At 42.1% G+C, this 21,752-nt stretch overlaps 2 protein-coding genes across 9 annotated transcripts in view; one reads left to right on the top strand and one right to left on the bottom strand.

The window, feature by feature from the left end:
• Positions 1 to 4,553, top strand: part of mef2d (myocyte enhancer factor 2d) — a 97,456-nt gene extending 92,903 nt beyond the window's left edge. For all 8 annotated transcript variants that reach the window (XM_058647202.1, XM_058647207.1, XM_058647208.1 and 5 more), the window contains one exon: positions 899 to 4,553. In XM_058647202.1, the coding sequence (XP_058503185.1) occupies positions 899 to 1,349 (451 nt within the window). In that variant the 3' untranslated portion in view covers positions 1,350 to 4,553. The remainder of the gene's footprint in view (positions 1 to 898) is intronic.
• An 8,481-nt stretch (positions 4,554 to 13,034) lies between these two features.
• nes (nestin) lies at positions 13,035 to 20,470 on the bottom strand. Its single transcript, XM_058648444.1, has 4 exons — positions 19,510 to 20,470; positions 18,657 to 18,781; positions 17,559 to 17,632; positions 13,035 to 16,444 (listed from the first exon to the last, which is right to left on the bottom strand). Exons 1-4 carry the CDS (start codon positions 20,341 to 20,343, stop codon positions 13,686 to 13,688), a joined length of 3,792 nt encoding a protein of 1,263 aa, XP_058504427.1. The 5' UTR covers positions 20,344 to 20,470; the 3' UTR covers positions 13,035 to 13,685.
• Between the last annotated feature and the right edge of the window lie 1,282 nt (positions 20,471 to 21,752).

The raw sequence follows: 21,752 nt of genomic DNA on the forward strand, positions 1-21,752 counted from the left end.
CTGGACAAACCACTCCACCTAGTGGCCAGAGGCTTCATGTCTCTGTGCATCATCAGAGGCCACGTACAGTATCTCTTTTTCTCGCTGTCCTGAGGTTAAAACAATCGACACGTGTCATTCTGTCATTAGTTGCTATGGGGAGATTCAAAATAAATCATAAAGACTTTGTTTTTTTTAATGTTATCTCCCTTTAACCAACTTATTTTGAGCTCTTTTTATGGCGATGAGTGATAAAAGTGTTCATCGCTCCATCCCTGCTGTGCAGTGACACTGTATGGGCTGCATGGCTTCTGGATCGTGCATGTGTGTGACCTGAAATATTAGGGTCGTGTTTGTGTCTGTCTTTGTCGACCAGAGCCGACATTCGCCTGGTGTGTCGCCCTGCGTCGTATTTTGCAATCATGATAAAAGCAGAGTTCATGATGCATTTATGTGACTGGAAGAATTGTCTAGGCCACGATTCTCAAACTTTCTAAACCAAGTTACCACCTGAGAAGATACTGAGCTCTCAAAGTAACACCATTATCACCGTAACGTTAAAATACAGTGATGTAAAGAGGTCGATCAAAGTCAGTTACAGTTTCACAGGAAGCAGATTTATTCCCAATAAGATAATTTGTCTTTCATCATCCTCAGACACTGGTATAGTGAAATTAGATTAAGATTAATTATTAGTTTATTGTTATTTTGATCACATACCCTGGTCATATACACTATTTCTGATTGTCCTCCAAGTACCACCACAGGAAGCTCGCGTACCACTGGTGGTACACGTACACCACTTTGAGAACCGCTGGTCTAGACCCTTTTGTACGGTGGCTTTCGTGAACTGTGAGTTAACTGAGTTAACTGTTTGGATTCTCACTCATTTCCTTGTCTTCCTTCTCCGTCTCTCCAGGCCGGTGGGGAACATACCTCAGGGTGCTCTCACAGTCAACACCAACAACATCAACATCAAGTCCGAACCTGTTTCACCCAACCGCGACCGCAGCACTCCCAGCTCCACCTGCGGTATCGGGGGAGTAGGAGGTGGAGGTGGTGGAGGAGGAGGAGGAGGAGGAGGGCAGGGTCAAGGTCTGGTGTCCATCGCGTATCCCGGTAACCTGCGCCTGGAGCCCGGAGGCCAAGGTCGCTCGCCCGTCGACAGCCTCAGTAGCAACGGCAGCTCGTATGACGGCAGCGACCGGGACGACGGCACCCTGGGACGAGCCGGGGCCGCGGACTTCCACCAGGCCGGCGCCGGGGTCCAGCAGCCCACCATGGTCCTCCTGCGACCCTCGTCGGCCGAGCCGCAGGACCAGGACGGGACCAACGTCAAGAGAATGAGACTGGACACCTGGGTGACATAAAGGGACGCCGGCAGAGGGACGGACAGACGGACGGATGGATGGACAGATGGAGGATGTGTACTTACTTGTGGCTTGTGTACATGCCCTTACCAGCCCCAGTGACCCTCGGTCTCACTTCCTGCACACACATGCACACACACACACACACTGTCCATGCACGTGTATGACATACATGTTTGAATGAACACACTTCAACTCCCCCACACACACACACACACTAATGGAAAAACCAAGGACAGTTTGTCACATGATCATAAAAAACTTTAATCCTAATTTTTCCCCCATCTGTGGAAATTAAAACTCTAAATTTGGCCACTTGGACTTTTTGTCAGCAAACACATCAGCAGCAGCCGGGGACGACGTCCTCACTGTCCTCACTGTCCTCACTGTCCTCACTGTCCTCACTGTCCATGTATCCACAGTAGGTTCGGTTGAACACGACGGCGCCGCCATGGAATCGGCGCCAAGAAAACCCGTCCACATCTCCGCACTCGTTGGCCCCCGACGAGGTCGTGGCTGTTGTCGCTCTCCGTTGTTGCTTCTTTTTGAAGAGCCTCAGCTTTTCTTTTCTTTTTTCTTCTTCTTTTTTTAAAGTGTGGAGTTTTTGTTCGTTTTGTCTCGACTGTTGATCTTTTAGAGTTTGGATTTGGTTTTGAATATGAAGACACTAAAAGGAAAAAAAAAACAAAAAAAACAACTCACTTTGACCCACTTCGGCCCTGCAGAGGACAGATGGCGCCATCAGCCCCCGCCCGCCCCGCCCCACCCCCGCCCCCCAGGTTTTTTAGTTTTTTCTTAAAACCTGAACTGTGAAGATTTTGCTGTAAAAGAAAAACACAAACGAGGAACGTGATTTGTTTTCCGAGGTACAGACTTTGCTTTGAATCAGGGACGAGCTGCGACAGCTCGGCGACACATGACACAGACACTCCTCGCTCCGCCCTCGCCGTGTCAACGACAGATGCTGAGAACAATGTGTGTGTGTTACTATGTGTGTGTGTGTGTGTGCGTGTGTGTGTGTGTGTGTGTGTAAATGGGATTGTTACCTCAATTTTCTTTTTCTGTTTTTTTTCTTTTTTTTTTAAAAAACACACAAAGCAATTTGGACAAATTTTCAGTCTCGTCATCGACACACACGCGATGCACAGCAGCAGCAGCAGCAGCAGCAGCAGCAGCAGAAGTTATTTTTGTGAAGCGACTCGTGTTTATGAACAGGAACGCTGGTGTAAATAAGCAATCTGTAACCTTTGTGGCTTCTGTCTGTGTGACGGGGCGGGGGGGGGCGGTGTCTTGAAGGTTTAAAAAGTAGATCATATATATCAGTATACATACATACATATATATATATATATATATATAAATATCTATATTTAAAGAGCTTGAGGCGGTGGAAAAGGCAGCTGCTGGGGGGTTAGGAGACGACGACGACAGACGACAGGGATTGTATATACGTTTATTTGGCAGGACGTCCCTCAACGGAAAAACAACAAAAAAAACACAAGCGTTGATTCTCAGTGGAGCGCTCTCTTTGTTTTCTAATTATTTATGCGTGTATATAAAGTGTTTTAAGTCCACGAGAGGGCGCTGTAGAGGCGGAAAGGGAAAAGTCGTAGCCGTGTGGGTGACTTGGACTGTTCTGAGCGAGCGTTGCTTCAGACTCTTGTCACTGATTGATTGAGCGCACTTTACCTGAGACCCCCCCCCCCCCCACACACACACACACACATGTGCTACAGTTAGACTGATACAATCAACAAAAGACAAAATTGTGCACTTTGTTTTTTTTTTTTTTTTATTCTAACTTCCAAATTGTTAATTTAAAATAATTTCAATCCTAACGTGGCTTCTGTTCCGGCCTCCTCATCGACCCCGTTTAAATTATGATTTAATTTAATTTAACTTAATGCCGTTTAAATGAAACCGCACAAAAGTGTGATATGAAATGATATGAAGTAATTGTGACATGACGAGCCAAAGAAAAAGTAACCCTTTCACAAATTAGAATAATAATAGGATCATTTATTTATTAATTTATCATTTTTAAACAACTTAAAAGTCCAAATGTGATTGTTTCACACTCTAAAGCCAGTAAACCCCCTTGTTTCTGTTCTACAATCACTACTTGTTGAATTATCATAGTAATTTATTTTATTATCAAGTCATTTATTTTACAGTTTATCAAAGATTTACATTTTTTTGCAGCGTCGGTGAACGTCCAGAAGTGAGTTAATCTACGAGAACGAGAGCCAAGGATGTTGGTTTTTCCTCTTTTTTTAAAGCCGTGTGTGTATTTAAAGGTTTCCTCTCTCGCCTGTCACTGGTTGGCTGATTTTTTTAATTTAAAAGGCAGAGGAGCTGTGAAGGATGTCCTTTTTTTGAGTCAGGGAGGCTTCAGCGGGTCGATTTTCTGAACATATAGTGGTGAAGAGTGAAAATGGATGTGTTTATTTTTCCGAGCGTCGCCTAGTCGCTTGTTAAAAGCTGCGGAGGTTTTTTATTTGTTAAGCTGGAGTTTTTCAGAACGAGTCCTCGCCCTAAACCACACAGGCCCTCATCATCGGCCTGTCACCTCTCACCCCTTTTAACTTTACTCCTAATCTCAAGACGACACTCACACACACACACTTGCACTTATACACACATTTACGCTCTCATTTCTGCTCAACCGTCCAGACATCAGCGCCAAAATGACCACAGATAATCCGTGGTATAACGACCCCCGTCCACCCGAACCTCACGACACACTAAGCCCCCCGTCGCCCTCTCTCGCGCGTCACGACTTCAGTTTTTGCTTCCGTGCATCTGTCGCTCACTCTCATAAAAAAAAAAAACTCTGAAATGTAAACACTTTGACTGTTACGACTGTTGTGCCCTGAGCTTCGAACAAAAACAATATTACCATGACCCATACATTCACAGAGCACTCATAAAACATAATGCTGGAGAGGTTTAAAACAAAGACTGTACACTAGGGGGCGCCTCCACTGGTAGCCACTTCTCAGTTGGCAAACATGTTTTCGTTAAAACATGTTTTATGTTATCAGCCAGTAGGAGGAGCCTGGTTATGTCCGGTTTCAAAAACTTGACACAATCTTGACGTTTTGTTTTGCAACCGGACGACTTTACGTCTTAATCTTTCATATCCAGTTTGGCTTCAATAACAGATTAACACACTTTTTGCTTTACTCGCGTAAAAAAAAACCAGCCCAAGAAATTGCGTTATGCAAATATTCCAGCGCACGCACTAACCAATCAAAATCCTCTTTATACATTTTTAAAAAGATAAAACCGTACAGGCCATTGTGCACCAAAACAACGGCAGAGTTGTGAAAAAAAGTGTGAATGTTCCTGTTTTGCGGCTGAAAGCCATACTCGTTTGTCCAAATAAGCAACCAAAATGACGTCCTTTTCTCCGAGAGCTGCTGCAGGTGATGAAACACTAGGGGTCGCTGTGATCTCTAAAAAAACACAAAGACAATCGTGCTGAGAAAAATGTTTTAAAAAGAACCTAAAACTCCTCCCAGAAAAAATTGAAATTGTAACAATAATAAAAGAAAAAAAACAATGTTGCTCCTGTATAATGATGATGTTTAGGAGTCGCACTCATTTTCCAGTGTTATTTTGTGCTGGTGACAGTTTGTTTTAATTGTTCTCTGACGTTTAATATTATTATTATTATTATTATTATCATTATCATCATGATGATGGCAGCTTTCACTGAGCTGCAGGATGATATAGAAATCGGCTTTTTTTCCTGTTTGTTTTGTTGTGTAGGTTAGGCATTGTTTGTTTCATTTGGAATTTGATTTTATTTTATTATATAAAATATTCTATAAATATATATATTTTTTTGTTTTTTCTGTTCTCTCTTAGGGATTTGCTTTCTGTTTTGTTTTTTTCCTCTCTTCGAAAAAAAGAGGTGTGTGTTACTAACGTTGCACGATTTGTAATGTCGCGACAGACAGAGACGCCGAGACGAACGGAAACGCTTCAATGCTGCAACTTTTCTAAGTTAAATGTACAAAAACTTTTAGTCCATATATGGTCACAGGAAGTGGATGGGCGGGGCGGGTGGAGGGCGGGGTTTCGGGGGTCGACAGTGTGACACGTCTAACTTATTTCTGACCACGATGATGTCATTGCATGGGCAAGAGGCGAAGTGAAACATGCTTTAGGAAATAAACAATGTAATATCGACACAAATATACATCACACAGAAAATAAGAATAAAAGAAAAAAAACCTGAAATTGAAGAAAAAAAAGAAGTTTAAAATAAATTATAGCTAATATATTGTGTTTTTTCGGCTAGTCTGCTCTTTTGTTGTAAAGATAATTTTCTTTTGTTGTTGTTTTTGGAGAATGATATACAATTTGTGTATATTTTCATAAATAAAGTATGCACTGATATGTTATTACAAATTCTATACTGCTTTTACAGAACAAGTGTTTGTTATTGTACCAAAGTATCATTGGTCCCACCTCCTCCTCCTTCTCCTCCAACTCCTCCTCCTCCTCCTCCTCCTCCTTCCTCCGCTTCCCCTTTTTTGCGTATGTTTTCCCGTATTTTATATATTAAATAGACAAGTTGACCTTCAGATACATGTGAGTCTTGTTTCCTTCATGGTGACATGTCGTGCTTCTGCCACAAGAGGTCACTCTAATGTTTGCTGTCGGTGGTTTGTGTTTGTTTCAGATCAGGAGCTGCAGTGATGCAATGATGCTGCCAAAGGCCCACAAGTGATTTAATGAAGGTAATTTTAGTTTATTGTTGACTTGACTGATATGTTCACAAAAAAACAAATATTATGATTAAGACCTCAAATTTGTACAAAATGGAACGTTCATATTATTTTAATCTCTCATAGATTCAAGTTCTCTGCTATGTTTTTTAATTATTATTTTTTTCTTCATATAAAATGAAATATAATTGATCCTTAAATTATACAATTGGGATATTGTGTCAACGTTGTTTTAATCAGAGAACTCTAGGATTTAGGGTTTTATAGACGTCTTGAAATGGACGACCAAAGGCACGAAGCCCAAATCTGCAGTTCAAAAAAAATGAATGAATAAATAAATTACAGACATTTTCACATGTGAAAGATATATATCAATAATATGAAAGATGTGGAATACTGAAGACACCAAACTCATCACAAAACAGAGTTTCCTTATATCTGTTTAAATGACTGTGTGTGTGTGTGTGTGTGTGTCTCTTTGTGTGTGTCTGCCGCACAAATCTAATCAGTCTGTGCAAATGAAGTTAGCTATGCATCGGGCCACACCCATAAACACACATGGCCTTTCTGAGGACGGACAACACTAACTCTAGACTTTGAAAGACTATACAGTATATCTATATACATCTATAAATCTATGTAAATAACATTATAAATTCCATGTAAAAGTGAGACTGTATTGATTTTCACTCATATATGGGGAGGCACGAGAGATCAGATCACCATCTGGAAACACAGTGTGTGTGTGTGTGCGTGCGTGCGTTTATTATTAGCATCCTGTCAATGCAAAAGTGTGTGTCAAAAGCAGCTGCTCCTGCCAGCTGACTGCTGCACAGTCACCACAGAGTCGTCCCCTCCATCACTTCAACATGTCTTCTGTCTTTATTACAGTGTTTTTCTAGTTCACTCACACATTCATACAGCACATTTTCCATCATAAATCTAAATCCGTCATTCACACGCAGTCGTCAGGCTGGGGTTAAGAGTCTTGCCCAAGGACATATCAGCATCTCGGCTAGTGGAGCTGGGAATCAAACCGACAACCTTCTAGTTTGACGACAACCACTGAGCCAGGGTGGCCAAAAAGATGGTGATGATTTCTCTTTTCCTCACATTATGTGTATTTACTGAATTTTATTCTGTATATTCTATATTTTGTCTTTATAACATTTACCAATTATACTTCATGCCACTTAATGTGAAATAATACCCATTTATCGCGTTAGTAAAAAACAAAATAATATAACGCATAGAAATTCATTACTTATCTTTATCTCTTATTGAGGACACTCAGAGACAATGGATTCCATAGACCTTTACCCTAACCGAACCCTAACCGTAAAAGCCCAGACAAAATGTCCCCACAAAGATATTTTATGTTGGTATGTGAGTACACACACAAACACACACACACACACACACACATGCATGACAAAAGGTCAAATCTGGAGCCAAATGATTCTTTTAATCTTTAGAACAAGTGGAGATCTGAGTCACGGTAATAACGGTGACTTGGCAACGCCGCTCGTCCGTGACAAAGCACATGACTGTGAAGTCAAACGTTCAGATCGCGACCTTTGCTAGCGTTGTCCTCATGAGGGATTATTTTGTGTCCACGAGTTGCTCTGCAGCTGTCACTGACAGATTTCAGTCCCCGGTGCAACCTCTGCTATTTTAATAAAGACCAGTGACTCATGAGGGGATGACGCTGTTGTCAGACACACACACACTAATGACAAAAGTTAAAGGAACGCTTCACTGATTTGCATTAAGCTTTGTATTACTAGAATAAGGGTAGTATTTTTGAAGAATTGTGCTTCCCAACCTCAGTTTCCCCTGAGTCGAGAAATATCGTAATTTTTTGTTATGCGCCCACCAGTGACACTTGGTCCAAGGCTTGAAACTGCAACGCTAATTCCGCACTTTTTAGACCCACTCGTAGGGAGACGGCACCTCATTCCCAGAATGTAAACAGTGTCGGCCATCTTTGCTAACAGTTACGCTAACAGAAACAAAAACTGAGGTTGGGACGCACAATTTTGATTGGGTGGGGCGTGTCATTACACCATGACATCACTGTTTGGGGCGTGGCCGCATGGGTCTAAACGAGAAAGAACTTTCATCATCTTTAAATCTGGAGTCATCAGGAGCATTTGTTTGTCGTTGCTTCTCATCCCATAGATCATTGAACACTCTTTCCCTCTGAGCTCCTCCCACCAGATGTTCCCGTACAGATGTGCACATCACACACGGCAGATAACCTCAGGTAATCTTTCCATCTCTGAAAGGCTCCGCCCACCTCAACTTGTGTTTTATTGCGTTTATTGTCCGCTTCTTTTTTTTTTAGCTTTATTTGCTGCAGTTGTTACTAAAATGCTGGAATAGCGACCTTCTTTCCACGTGTAAATGTTGCTGCTTAGTAGAACTGTCGCTCTCTCCGAACTGCCCTGTGATTGGTTAAAGCCTCCATCTCAGGCCAGATTTCTGCTAAGGCTTGAAACAGAAGTTCGGTTCTCAGATCATAGTTCAATTATTGATTAATTATCAAAAATACATGTCGCTTACTCCAGATTTACCTAGAAGTAAAATATATACATATATGTATATATAAATGTGAAGGGTGTTTAAATTGAAAACATTATTTTTTTTAATATTATTTTTGCACTTTATAACTAAACTCAACTTGACGTCTCAGTCTGCGCACTCTTAATAATGACTCATGACATTGGTTTAGCTGACTTAGTGACACAATCAGGTCCTTCACCAGAGGCCTGGGAGCCTGAGGGCCTATCTTAGCTGTTCCTGTTCCTAGTCACAGCTCCTAGTGTTCCTGTCACCAGTGGGGCCAAAGTTGCCTTTACTCCCCGCGTCTTCTATAGCTCCCCTCTCAGCCTTTGATATTTCTCAAGTTTCTCGTCTTCCTTCTTCTCGATGTCGCTTGGGATCGCCACATCTATCACTACTGACCTCTTCTGCTGCTTATCGACAACCACTATGTCCTGTTGATTAGCCTCTATCTAGAAGTCCCACAGGTTCTTACCCCTGTCCTTCTCAACCACCTTTGCAGGCGTCTTCCATCTTGTTCCTGGGACCTTCAGTCCATACTTACCACAGATGTTCCTGTACACTTGTGTGTGTGTGTGTGTGAGTGTGTGTGTGTGTGTGTGTGTGTGAAAACATGTTGTCAGCTAATGCTGTCCAGCTCATAAAAAATGCATTGGTGAACAAGAGACGTTGCACTAGTCATCGGATGTATTGACATACTCTATTGATCGATTGATTGATGCCTGCACTGAATCAATATTAACAAGATTTTAGTCACATACAATTTACAGTATACACTGTATATATCCTGTGCAGAAAACACCTTAGCATTCAATTTAACATTTAAGATTTATCGTGTAGTAAATAGAGTTTGTTTATTATCTGTACAACAATCATCATGTATTTCCTGCCCCACTTTTAAACTCCTGAAAGCATCATGTTAATTGGGGTTTAATCCAGCTTCCAGTTGAGATATCGATTTATTGCTTGTGTGCGTTTGCTTGTACTGTTGCAGCTCACATATAGACACAAGTGATGTAAAGGACATTTGAAGTGGGGAGACTCCTCTTCCTCCTCCTCCTCCTCCTCCTCCTCCTCCATCATTCACACAGTTGATCAATGGAGACAGGATGACCGATGACAGGTCACATATGTGCACAGACTCCACCACAAAGAGCTGAAAGGGGTTGACTTCTCTCCTAATGGACTGAACTCACACTCCTCCTCATGTAGTAATCAATCGCTCACAGCCATTGGCCAAGACGGGAGCAGTGGAACGCGTCAGGCTTCTAAATATTACATTCGAAGCATGTTCCACGTTAGAATGGAATCTGTTACTTATTTAAATGACGACAGGCATGCAAAACAAATGAATCGCGTTTTAACGGCTTGTGGCCCTTGAGGCTGAAATGAGGAAATGAGTGGGAGATGATAACCATTTCCTGGTTAGAAATGTTTTACAGTGAGTAAAATGTGGTTAGTCTTCCACTCAAAAAGCACCTGCTCAAGACAGGGAAATACTGTACATAAGAAGTTGTGTCTTTGAAACATCAAAAACAAACATATTCTGGGAGAAAATATGTCCCTTCTACTTATTTCCATGAGACTGATGCTTTTAAATGCACAAAATGTTGGTGTCCAGACCTCAGGATGTGTCCGTGTTGTCGTTTCTTTGTACGAAAATCATCAGTAACATCAGAATTATTAAAACCTGAAGAAAATACTTGAGAAAAAGAAGCACGTGAACATTCGAGCACCCGTCATTCTCCAAAAAATCATTCTCTCACCGCGTCGATATGTCACTGCATCTTGATTAGCAGCTCTGCCAAGTTTGCTGGTAACCAGGGAGCTTGTTAGTGAAACTTGGCGAGCGGTGAACGCGTGTTGTTGTCAGTTGCTCTGACCTTCAGTCGCGGGGTTTTCCTGCATCAGGTTGCCAAGAAACATAAACGGATTCATGCCGTAAAGAAGAGAAGAATCCAACCTCCAGGATAATTCAGTGGCGACTGCTGCTTTGAGCCAAACGTCTTCAGATTCGATGCAGCGTGCCAGAATAACTTCAACCACACATATACTGGTACACTGCTGTCCCTGATGATCACACGCTTTATAAAACTACATTAACTCAAGACAAACTTTAACCTTCATAAGAAAATTCACTCAAACATAAACAGTTTTTTGTATCACAGTTCATTTGTGAGAACTGAGTCAAGGCCAAATGTTTCCATATTTTAATATATTAAAATTAGTGTTTTCACCAATACACCATAAGTGAGAATGTATTAATGATTCCATAATAATCCTTTTCTGTAATGTTAATCATATGATTCCAGAGAGAGAGGTCACTCCTGTCAGTGAAAAGATCATTATTTTTTGTTAATTTCTTGAGATCCTTACGTAACAAAAAAATGCTTTTTAAAGTTGATTTAAGTAAAAACACTAAGAGTAAAGGAAACTATTCCAGTATCCTTTATCCCAGAGGTTCCCAAACTATTTATACCAAGTACCACCTGAGAGAATATTGATCTCTGATTATCACCAAAGTTAAAATACAGTAGTGTAAATAGGTCGAGCAAAGTCAGCTACGGACCTTCACAGTAGGCAGATTTATTCCCAATCAGATTATTTGTTCTCTCATCATCCTCCTCTTCCTCACATATGAAGTATATGTGAGGAAGAGGAGGATGACTTAATTCATTTTATTTTCTTTTATTTTTATATACAGTAGAAAAATATTTCCGATTTTCCTCCAAAAGGAAGCTCAAGTACCACTGGTGGTACATGTACCACAGTTTGGGAACCCTGGCTTTATCCAGTCAGATGACGTAACTGCACAACAAGATGGTCAAAAAGAAAAAGATAGAGTAGAGATATGTTAACTGAAGAAGCCTGTTTTAAAATGTTGGCACTGAAACAAGAACTAAAACAACAGTGGCAGTAGATAAACATTCATTCCCTCAACATGGAGAAGAAGCATTTCCAAGTGAATGAGTACATTGCTGCTGTTCTGGAAGCAGTAATGTTCCCTCTTATCATGATTAGTGAGAGTGGGAGTCTTTGGTAAGAAGCTCTATTGATGGATGGAGAATAGAGACATGCCAGACAGCTGCCGTAATGCCATTATACCACACCCGCACTTCAGCAGTCCCGTAGTGAACAAGGACATCTGCGCTTTCCTTCCTCCCAGAATTTGAGCACAAGCAAAAATAGCCGTCATTGTTTGGTAAACTGACTAATGAATGACAGTGGGTGTGGGTGGCGGTGGTAGTGGTGGTGAAACATTGTTCCCGCCTTCATTCTTTTTCCTTGACCACCCCATGGAATGATGGGATGGCTATTATTTGTGCAGGGCCCCGGGGCTGCTTTGTTAGCTCTCCTGCTTTGGGATCAGTGAAGCTGGGAAGAGGCCAAGTCCGGGCACACACTTAACAAACACACACACATAACAAACACACACAGCTTCAGAGCCTTTGCCAGTGTAAAGCCCAAAGGAAACAGGGTATGGATGTTGCTGGAAGGCAGCACGCAGCTGTGTTTGTTGACCTTTGTTGTGAAGACGAAACCATGTCACAGGTTATGACAAGGTTCACAGTTTTAGAAGCCTCACAAATCAGTCAGTGCTAACCAGTGTCGTCCTCTCCATAACAGGGTTTTGTCCGGTTTCCAACACTGTATTAACTGACAAATTAAAATTGTCCTGAAAATACGATTTGTAGGGAAAATGGGATTTCTTGATCCATTTAAACCCAATATTTATACTTATTTCTCCATAAATGATCTACAAAGTCCGTCTTTTCGTACAATGAAGATACTGTAGGTCTTTCCAGGACACCGCCACCGAATCTCATTGTCATTCTGATGTTTTTTCTTTCACGAAACATTAAGTTTTAATGCTGCAAATACATTTTTGTCAGAATGGGCATGAGCTCTGCCAAATGCTTATAACAACCGTTTAACTGCAAGCAAACACAGTTACAACACCAAGCAATTAAACCCACATATCGCAAAAAACATGCCAGCTTACTTAGGGTTAAAGGCTTAAGTGTGTGTAAGCAAACTAGTAAATATAGCAACTACACGTGATTCATGCTAACTGGCACAAGCTATCTTAGAGCTTTGAATCCAACAGTATATTCAAGTTTTCAAGCATAATTTTGAGAATTAAATTGAAAATTCCATTAAAAAAAACAAGCTGTCTTGAGTTTCCCGGGTGTTACGTTTGTTTTCTCTGCTTATCTACACACAGTATGAGTAACTGTTGACCATATTTGACCTAAAGGTGCATCAAAGGTGTTGTCTTTGGTCATGAAACAGATGGATTCAGGCTCTGATCTGCTAACAGGATGCTTAAACAAATTTACCAGAAAAGTGAACATTCTGAATGAAAAAATTCACAAAATAATCAAGTGAGGAGACTGGGGCGTATCACTGCAGTTTATTTTGGACTGTCAATGTACTGAAAGCAAAAAAAAAAGGAAAAGAAAAAAAAGTTGCATGGAAGTAAAAGGATAAACCAGTTGGGTACGCGATCTAATAAATAACATTGTTTGCTTGTTCATGTCGCTAATCTTGAATATGAACCATCCATTCATTCTGTTACATGTGAAGGTGATCAATTGTTGCCCAGCGAAATGAGAGAACTCACTGGCAGAAGACACTGCCTGTTTGTCTGATACAAGGAATCCTACCCTCCTTGTCTCATTGATTTTCATCAGTGAGTACAATCAGATTAGGCAACGATCAATAAACTTGTTGACTTCCAAATGACATTCTTTGTTCTGTCTTTATGCTGTTCCCTCATGCAGTAACTCCTAATCTCCCTCCGCAACATGCACCCTGAAAGACTGAACAATTACGAAGAAGAAGAAAATGTCTATGAAGCAAGGCAAGAGAAAATTAAATTGGCACATTGGTGGTTAGTGTCACTTAGATGTGCACCAAGGCACAACTTTGGTTTTTTTAGTAAATGCATTTTACCAAAAACATAATTGTCCACTCACTAAAACAGATCAAGTTTAAAACTGGTTTAACTCAAACTTTTTTTAATACTGTTTTAAACTGGTTCTTCCCCAGATGACCAGGATTCAGCTTCAACCTCGGACTCCTCAGAATGGTCAACAACAATCCGACTCAACACCTGCTTCACCTCGGAATGTGTCACTTCCTGCTCTTTTTTAGCCACCAGACGGTTCCCGTTAACCAAATTTGGGTCGTCTGCATTCCCCCAAACAAGGTTCTCGCTAAACAGGAGATTCTGATTGGCTTGTTGATTAAAGGCATCATCTGGTTGATAAGTTGCACCAGTCTCCAAGGAGGATGCCCAGAATTCATTCTTCATACCAGAGGTGAAGTCACCAGGGAGGCTGTTGTCGTTCCCATGAGTGCTCAGGAGTTGTGTTGAGTCTTTCATCACAAATATATCACTTTCTCCTGGGATGCTGTCGGGGGAGGATTCAATGGGTTCCTCTTCATGCACCATAACACCCTCATCAGAGCCTCTGTCACTGAAGAGGTGACTTTCAGACGAGTCAGGCACTTTATCGAATCTTTGATCATGTTCCTCACTTGGGGTCTTCAGCACTTCCCATTCAGGTTTTTCTGGATCAGGGCAGTCCACAACATCATCATCTAGATGTCTCTGAGACTCGGGTGCTTCTGTAGATGTAACTTCTTTCACATCAGTGGGGGCAGCCACATCCTGCAGGTGTTCCTCCTGAGGCACTGAGTCTAGATCTTCTACTTCATCCAAATCAGGCTCACAGTCACTGTGGCCAAGGAGTTCTTCTGTTACATGTTTGACCATAGACACATACTGTTCATCATCTTCTTCTCTTGTCTCTGGAGCACACATATCTGCTGGATCTATATTTTCAACCACCACATCAGCTAGAGGCTTCAAATCTTTGACATTTGGGTTTTCATAAGACTGATCTATAATTGTAGTGGCAGATGTAAGTTGGCTGATTACTGTGACTGCAGGATCGTCTTCTTGCTCATTTGCCATTATCTGAACAGGCTTGTCCTGCAGATGTAGCATATCCTCACTCTCACTGATCTGCTGCTGTGCAAAGTGAGTGCAGAAGCTGTCTGTAGAGAGGTCTTCTAATTCCTGCTCCACAAGTTTGTCTGTCTCTATCTCTTCATCGTAGTCTTCCTTTGTGGTTGCCTTGGGTTCGGTACATTCTTCTGTGTCTTCATCCACATATTCCTCACGGACTTCCTCAATCACTTCTCCTGCACTTTCTGTATCATTCATATTATGTTCGCTAACAGCCATACTGTGGCTGACATCCCTGTCCTCAATATGAGTGTAACCCAGGTCATATTCCTCATCCAATATTTCCCCTTCTTCACACAGATCTTCCATAGTTCCAAACCTCTTTGTCTTGCCTTCGCTCCACATTCCACTTTCCATCTCTCCAATCATCCTCTTTTCCAGCTCACCTTCACTGGATTCACTCTCGTCCACATGAGATACCTGCGTGTTAGCATCAGTTTCATCACTTTTGTATCGAATCAAAGGACGAGTGTCCGCTAGAGTGTTATCCTGAGCATAGCTGTCACTCTCTATCTCGGTCTTCCATGATACTGAGACATTTTGGGAGTCCTCCTCTTCGATGTCTTCTTTCTCATCAGGAGGCGGTCCGTTCTCTTGGTGTAACAAAACACCCTGCCCATCATCATCTGCTTGTTCTTCTGTCACCGAAGCAGCAATGTCACCTAACGCTAAACCTAAGTCTGGGCAAGTTTCTTTCTTTTCCTGCTTTTGTTCTCTTGCTGATATGTCCTCCTCTGGTTCGGCATGTTGTGTTTTTGCTTCATCCCTTTTTATGGCATCATCTGTGTTCGGGTCTACCTTCCTTTCTATTACACTATCCCATGTATCCATTTCTTCTCCATCAGGGTACAACTTATCCTCAACATCTGCCTCATCTGTTCCTACTGCTGAAATGTCTTCCTGTTTTATCTCAACTGCGTGGTCATCAAAGATGTTTTCGTCTCGGCTTAAGTCTGTCAGTTGATTAAACTCACTTTCTCCTGGCTCACATTCAGACACTGGGCTGCTTGTCCTGGATTCAAATGTTGGTTCAAGTACTGCCTCGGTTTCAGAATCCGAAGACTCCCTTTCCTCATACTGTATTTCTTTTTCTGGACACTCCTTTTGCTCCAGTACTTCAACTGGACTATGTAGCTGTTGCGTATCTTCCTTTTCAGCAGGACCTTCGGCAATCGCTTCCTCATTAAATTCATCTGAGAAAACATGCAGATTCTCCGTCATCCCGACATGGTGCAGGGCCAGATTGGGTTCTGCAAACTGATGGAGACTAACTTCATCATTGATGAGGAGCGGCTCACTGCTGAGGGTTGACTCAACATGTTGACTGACAGCACACTCCATGATTGGCGTTTCTTCAGGAGATTCATCAGCCACGCCCTTCCTGTCTTCTTGAGCTTCTTTGTCCTGCAATATAATTTCAGCCTCCTGCTCATTAGGTGGCGATAGAGGCTCAGCATAGGTGACTTTCTCATGAACCTCCTGGGGTCTGAAACTTTCAACAGCCCCATCCTGCAGAATGTTTGGATAAGGGCTTTCCAGTTTTGCTGACTTTGCTGCATCTGGAGGTTCCCTTGAAATATTTGGGGTTTCATTGAATGTTGTGGGATTTCTGCTGCAGAGTGGTGTTATTGTTTTTGAAGCTCTTGGTGTTGCTCTTGTTAGAGCAGTGCGAGGTGAAACTGAAGTGGTCCTGTGACTCGCCGACAGATGGGTTCGGTAACTTGTTTTTATCCCTTGAGGAGAAAACACTGCGTCTGTGGAGGAGAAGAGCAAAGCTCATAAATACACATTGAGTTTATCTGCTGTTGAGGTCTGATACCTGCGGATAACCCACAAAAAGTTGTCTAACAGACAGCAATATTATTTATATATATTCACAGTAATGTCACAGTATGCACAGGTAGCCTGGGTGAACCCAGCTGAATCTACCAGTGATTAGATTTCCCTCTGCACACACGTCTGGCACGGACGCCGTTTTGGCCAATTACAGAATCTCCGAAGAAAAGGGAACGAATCACAAACTCCTGACGCACTAGAGGAGGGTTTAACAAGATGACGGAGGGAAAGAGATGTTGAACAGCTTTTGTATTCATCCAACATGGCGGCCATCAAAGAGCAGCTGTCTTTCGATTCAGCTGTTGCTTCCATTTTAAGATACTTGCTCCATGGAGCTCCCCCGGGAAAAAAGTTGTGAGACACCATTACTAGATACTAGCCATCGTTCCAAGAAACATGGCATCAAATATTTACTTTTTTATTAAAGCAGATCGTCAATGCCTTCTGCCCGTCAAGAGACGGAGAGAACTAACCAACTAACGGAATATTTTTCTCCTCTTCTGCTAAATACACTGCATCCTATTTAATATATAGAGCTAACTAGTTCTTCAACTAATCCCTCGAAATCTATGTGACGGAGACATGTTGGATATCCTGCTTCCCCAAAGCATGATTAAAACATATGCTCTAAGAGGAGTTTGGACACTAATGGCCAGATATTGATTGTCATTTCCTTTCACTGCCGTCTGTGTTACTGGAAACTAAAGCCATATGGCTCAGTAACCTTCGGGGACTGCCATTGGTGGCTTACATTACAGGACCAAAATTGTCGAGCTCAGCCTCCGTGGCCGACCCCCTCCCCCAGTCTGCACTCGCCACTTAATCTAATATGATATCAAACATGCACCCACCACTACACTACACTCTGAAGGCCTTTAGTTAGACTGAGTGAAGTTATACCTTTACAAAGGGTGAGCATTGATGTGAGAGGGAAATCGAGGGAGAGAATTTATGCTGAGGCACTAAACACCACAGCAGGTGGAATCGCTGACATGGTGCTGATGTATGGATGCTGTTTATTTAGATAATTACCTGTGTTGGAGATGCGTCTTGATGGATTTGAAAGGGAAATGTTTCCCCCGAGGCTCTCACTGTCCAGTAAAGCTCTACAGAGACAGACAACAGCAGAAATACAGAGGTTATTTATTTGTGGTTTCTGGAGATGTAAGAATGCTGTGAGATTCAGATTTTCTTTTTAATTGAGCCATAGATGAAGCTACACACAGAGCTGTGGCTGAGAAAGTCTGAGGAAAGGCAACTTTTTTTGAGGAACAGACTGAAGACTGTTGTTATGGTAATGACAGAAAGGCCTCGCCTTTGAGGAGCCATCTGCAGCACACAAACCCACACACACACACACAGTGACCACAGATGAGCAGCTCATGCAGCATTAATACCACTGTCTCCACATCAGTCACCATTCCAACACATTTTTTTATCTGCACACCTTTACAAAAACCTGCTTACAATTTGAAGTGTATGAACAGTTTAATGTGCAGTAGATGACATTGAAATGTGTCCTCTAGTTGTGCTCCTCCCATTCCCCTCTGCTGTTATTCTAGACTCCCACTGCTCATTAATGGGTAGCTTTTCACTGCAGGGTGAGGGTCAATAATCCGAGGAGGTGGGGGGAGGAGGAGAATGGAGCTCCAAAGTTACTCTGACCGAGACAACAGAGGCTGCTGCTGCTGCTGCTGTTGCTTCAAAGAGGTGACCTTTAATCCAGAGGGCTGTACGACACTTTATTTGTCAAATTCTCCCACTGGTGGTTTTGATTCATGCAGTCTACGTCATTTCTTAGCTGCTGCCTTTGAATGAATTCAACTAGCCATCTACAGTAAATGAGAGTTGATGCAGTGGTTATGATGATAGCTTAGCGGGATGCACAGGGAGCTTAATTTCAGGTATATTACACAAACATCTGCTCAAAATAGAATAAAATAAAATCTTTAATGTAAAAAAAAAGGAAAAAGGAAAGAAATTTGACAATAAATGTTACAAGAATTCTGAACCTGGCTTTTATCCCTAATTCAGATTACTGTTTTGCAAATATGTATATATGTATGATGCAGTGGTGTGGTTCAATTGAAATTCCCTCGATGTGTAAAAGCAGCCGACAGCGCCTTGTACCTGTACGTCGCCACCTCCAGGCTCAGAGACATCTTCATCTGCAGCAGGCCTCGGTTCTCCTGGATCAGATGCTCAATCTGCTCACCCAGCTCCTCTCGCTCTGACTCAAGGCCCTCCAAGTGTGTCTGCAAAAACAGGAAGGGAGGCAGGAAGAGGAAAGGGTTTAAAAAAAGGCTCAAAAGAATTCCTACATCGTCATATGTTGAGTCAAAATAAACAAAATAAAGTTGTTCTTGGAGTTGGAGAGAAGATAAAGTCCTCAGATGAGATTAGATAGGTCGAAAAATTACATTACATTAATGCTGTAAGAAAACATACAGTTGTGACTTGCCTCAATGGTTTGAGACTTGAAAATTATTCTTGTCCATTCAACCATGAGAAATTAGCATTATTGTCATTAAAAGTGTTTAATATGGGTGTTTGACTTCCCTGTGACCCTGAACTAAAAGACCCAATCTATTTCTACAACTGATCTTAATTACCTCCACTCAGGTTCTCAACAGAGCTGCATTTGCACAGCCAGTAATCTCTCTAACCCCAACTCTGACCATACAAATATACACAGAAAAAACTGGATCATCGCATTTGCAGATGACACCATGATGTTTAGCCTCATATTCAACAATGGCAACATGGTGAGATTCTCACAGTTCTTCACAGATTCACAGTCTTGGCCTGACACCTGATGGATGGACCTCATAATGATTTCATTCTAAACATTTTGTGAAAATATTAGTTAGTTTCAGCCTTTGTTTATTGGGCATGAAGCCTGTGGTTTATAGCAGTTTGTTTACTGGCATTACAAAAATAATATGTAGCATCCAAAGAGCAGGTGTAGCTGCTCTGGGCTTACCTGCAGTCGCTGGATCTCCTGGCTGTGTTTGTTCCACTGTTGGGTTGCACTCTTCTCAAGGTGCACTCTGACGTCCTGAGCTGAAGTGATCTCCTTCTCCAGGGCTCGGAGCTTCAGTTGGCTTTCACTCTTCTCCTGGTTGACCTGGGTCAAACGACTCCTGGCCTGATCAAGTGATTCCTCCAGCTGAGCTAACTGGCCCTCATATGACTCTGCTGCCTCCTGCCATGCTCTGGTGGCCCTCTGGGAGTACTCCTGTCCTAGCTGCTGGAGGGTTAGGGTCTGGTCTTTGCCTCTTTGAGCCATCATGGGTGGCGCTGTTGCTCTCGAATGGGTGAGTGTGGCCTCTAAGTGGTTCACGTCCTCTTGATGGTTTTGAATCAGGAGCCTCATCTCGTGCTCCAGCTGACTGACCTTCTCTCTCAGCCACATCTGTGCCCTCTGCTCCTCCTCCAGCTCCTTCTTGCTTTGCTCCACCATCTTCTTCGCTTTCACATGAGCCTGAGCCTCCACCTGTCTCTGTTGGTCCAGAGCTTGGAACTCCTCGGCCAATTTGCCAATCTCTATCTCAGTGTAGAGCTTGTCCCTCCAGGCTGCCTCCAGCTCCAGCCTTGTCTGCCGCAACTCTTCCTCCATGCCCTTCTTGCGTGTTGAAGTTCCATGACTGCTGCGTCTCAGAGCTCCAATCTCCTCTGCAAGCAGGCCATTTTCGTCTTCCAGGAGTTTGACCCGATTCAGATAGGTCTCCAGGCGTCTGTTCAGGTCCAGCATCTGCTGCTTTTCTTCACCCAGGTGACTGTGGTGGAAGGTTTTATGAACTCTGTGAAGCTCCATGTCACCGTTACAAACAAATGCCTCCCACGGAGGTACACTGATTCTTATTTGGTAGTGACTCTGTGTCCAGGCCTGGGTCACAATGTGAGTGTGTGTGGCTCCTGTGAGGAACTGGCTGTGAGACTGCCAGCAAGAAGCTTCCCTTTCATATGGGAATTAATGAAGGGGCTGGACACATGGACAAGAGGGGAGGAGGGATGGAAAGGGAGGAGACTGGGGGCCAGAGAAGGAGGAGAGAGGAGACATGGAGGGATAGAGAGGGGGAGATGAGATGACATGAAGGGGTGGGTGGAGTAGAACAGCTGAAAGAGATGTGAAAGGACAGAGAGTGATGTGATTTCCGAGGTTAACGCTTTCATTACTGACTCATTTTTCTACACACAGTATCAAATCATGTAGTAAAAATAATCAATAAAAGACTCACAGTTTGTCACTAAAATTCAGAAACAACAAAGGTTACAATTATAGTGATCAGCAACAGATGAAATGTTACGTACATTGTGATATAAGTGCTTTATATCAAAATCAAATTACCACATCAGACATTAAGATGCAAATCAAGAGGATAAAAACCAACCAATAAAAATGAAAAGGGAGAAGCTTGATATGTTCACTGACCTTTCAGACTTTTATATTCTTGTTGTCTCAGCACTTTAACATTTTAAAGTCCTCCTCAAGGTTGGTGGATACTGCATCATATCTTTAGAAATGTTATGAAATGCCATTTAAAAATGGTGATCCTAAAATCTTTAGAGATTTGTAGTAAAGGTATAGATTCAGATAAAGAAGGCAAGGGTTTATTCAATTCATGTCACCTTTGACCTGCAGTCTCAAAATTCACCTTTGCCTTAATTCATTTCCCACTGGAGAAACGGTTACAGAAATGTTTTAAAGATTTCAAAAGAAATAAAAACCTGAGAAAATCTGAAATTTTAGCAGGAATTGATTAAATTCCCATACACAAATACTTTGGTTTTTGCAGGCCCAACTGTGAGGATGCTGTCAGTGATGACATGGAGAGCTCATGTTAGATTTCCACATCGCCATCTAGTGGACATCTTCTAACACTGCAGAAACTGCACATTTTATTGCAAAAGGCATCAATAATTTGCAGTGCATATTATGTCATTTATTATTATTTGTGATTTGTAGTTGCACTAAAACAATCAGTTCACAGCATATGTCCAATATGTTGTTGTGTGACTATAGAATAAAGATTATATTATAGCAAACTCAGTGTCTTTTACTATTGACATTTTCACTGAGAAGCCAATACAAACTCCAAAATGCAATTTTTGACAAACAATATTGCAGTTGCTGAGAATTGATTATTGTTTTTACCTTGTTGGCTGTTTTCCCATCGAAATTACTTTAATGTGAGGATTATATTTGACAGAATATACCTACTA

Source organism: Solea solea, chromosome 13 (assembly GCF_958295425.1).
Source record: "Solea solea chromosome 13, fSolSol10.1, whole genome shotgun sequence".
Classification (NCBI taxonomy): domain Eukaryota; kingdom Metazoa; phylum Chordata; class Actinopteri; order Pleuronectiformes; family Soleidae; genus Solea; species Solea solea.

Excerpts from the sequence above, each read along its gene's own strand:
- nes (XM_058648444.1), bottom strand. The coding sequence starts at position 20,343 with ATGGAGCTTCACAGAGTTCATAAAACCTTCCACCACAGTCACCTGGGT. Across the intron at positions 18,782-19,509 it reads AGGAGATCCAGCGACTGCAG|ACACACTTGGAGGGCCTTGA; the intron begins GTAAGCCCAGAG and ends CTGTTTTTGCAG. Across the intron at positions 17,633-18,656 it reads CTGGAGGTGGCGACGTACAG|AGCTTTACTGGACAGTGAGA; the intron begins GTACAAGGCGCT and ends CTGTCTCTGTAG.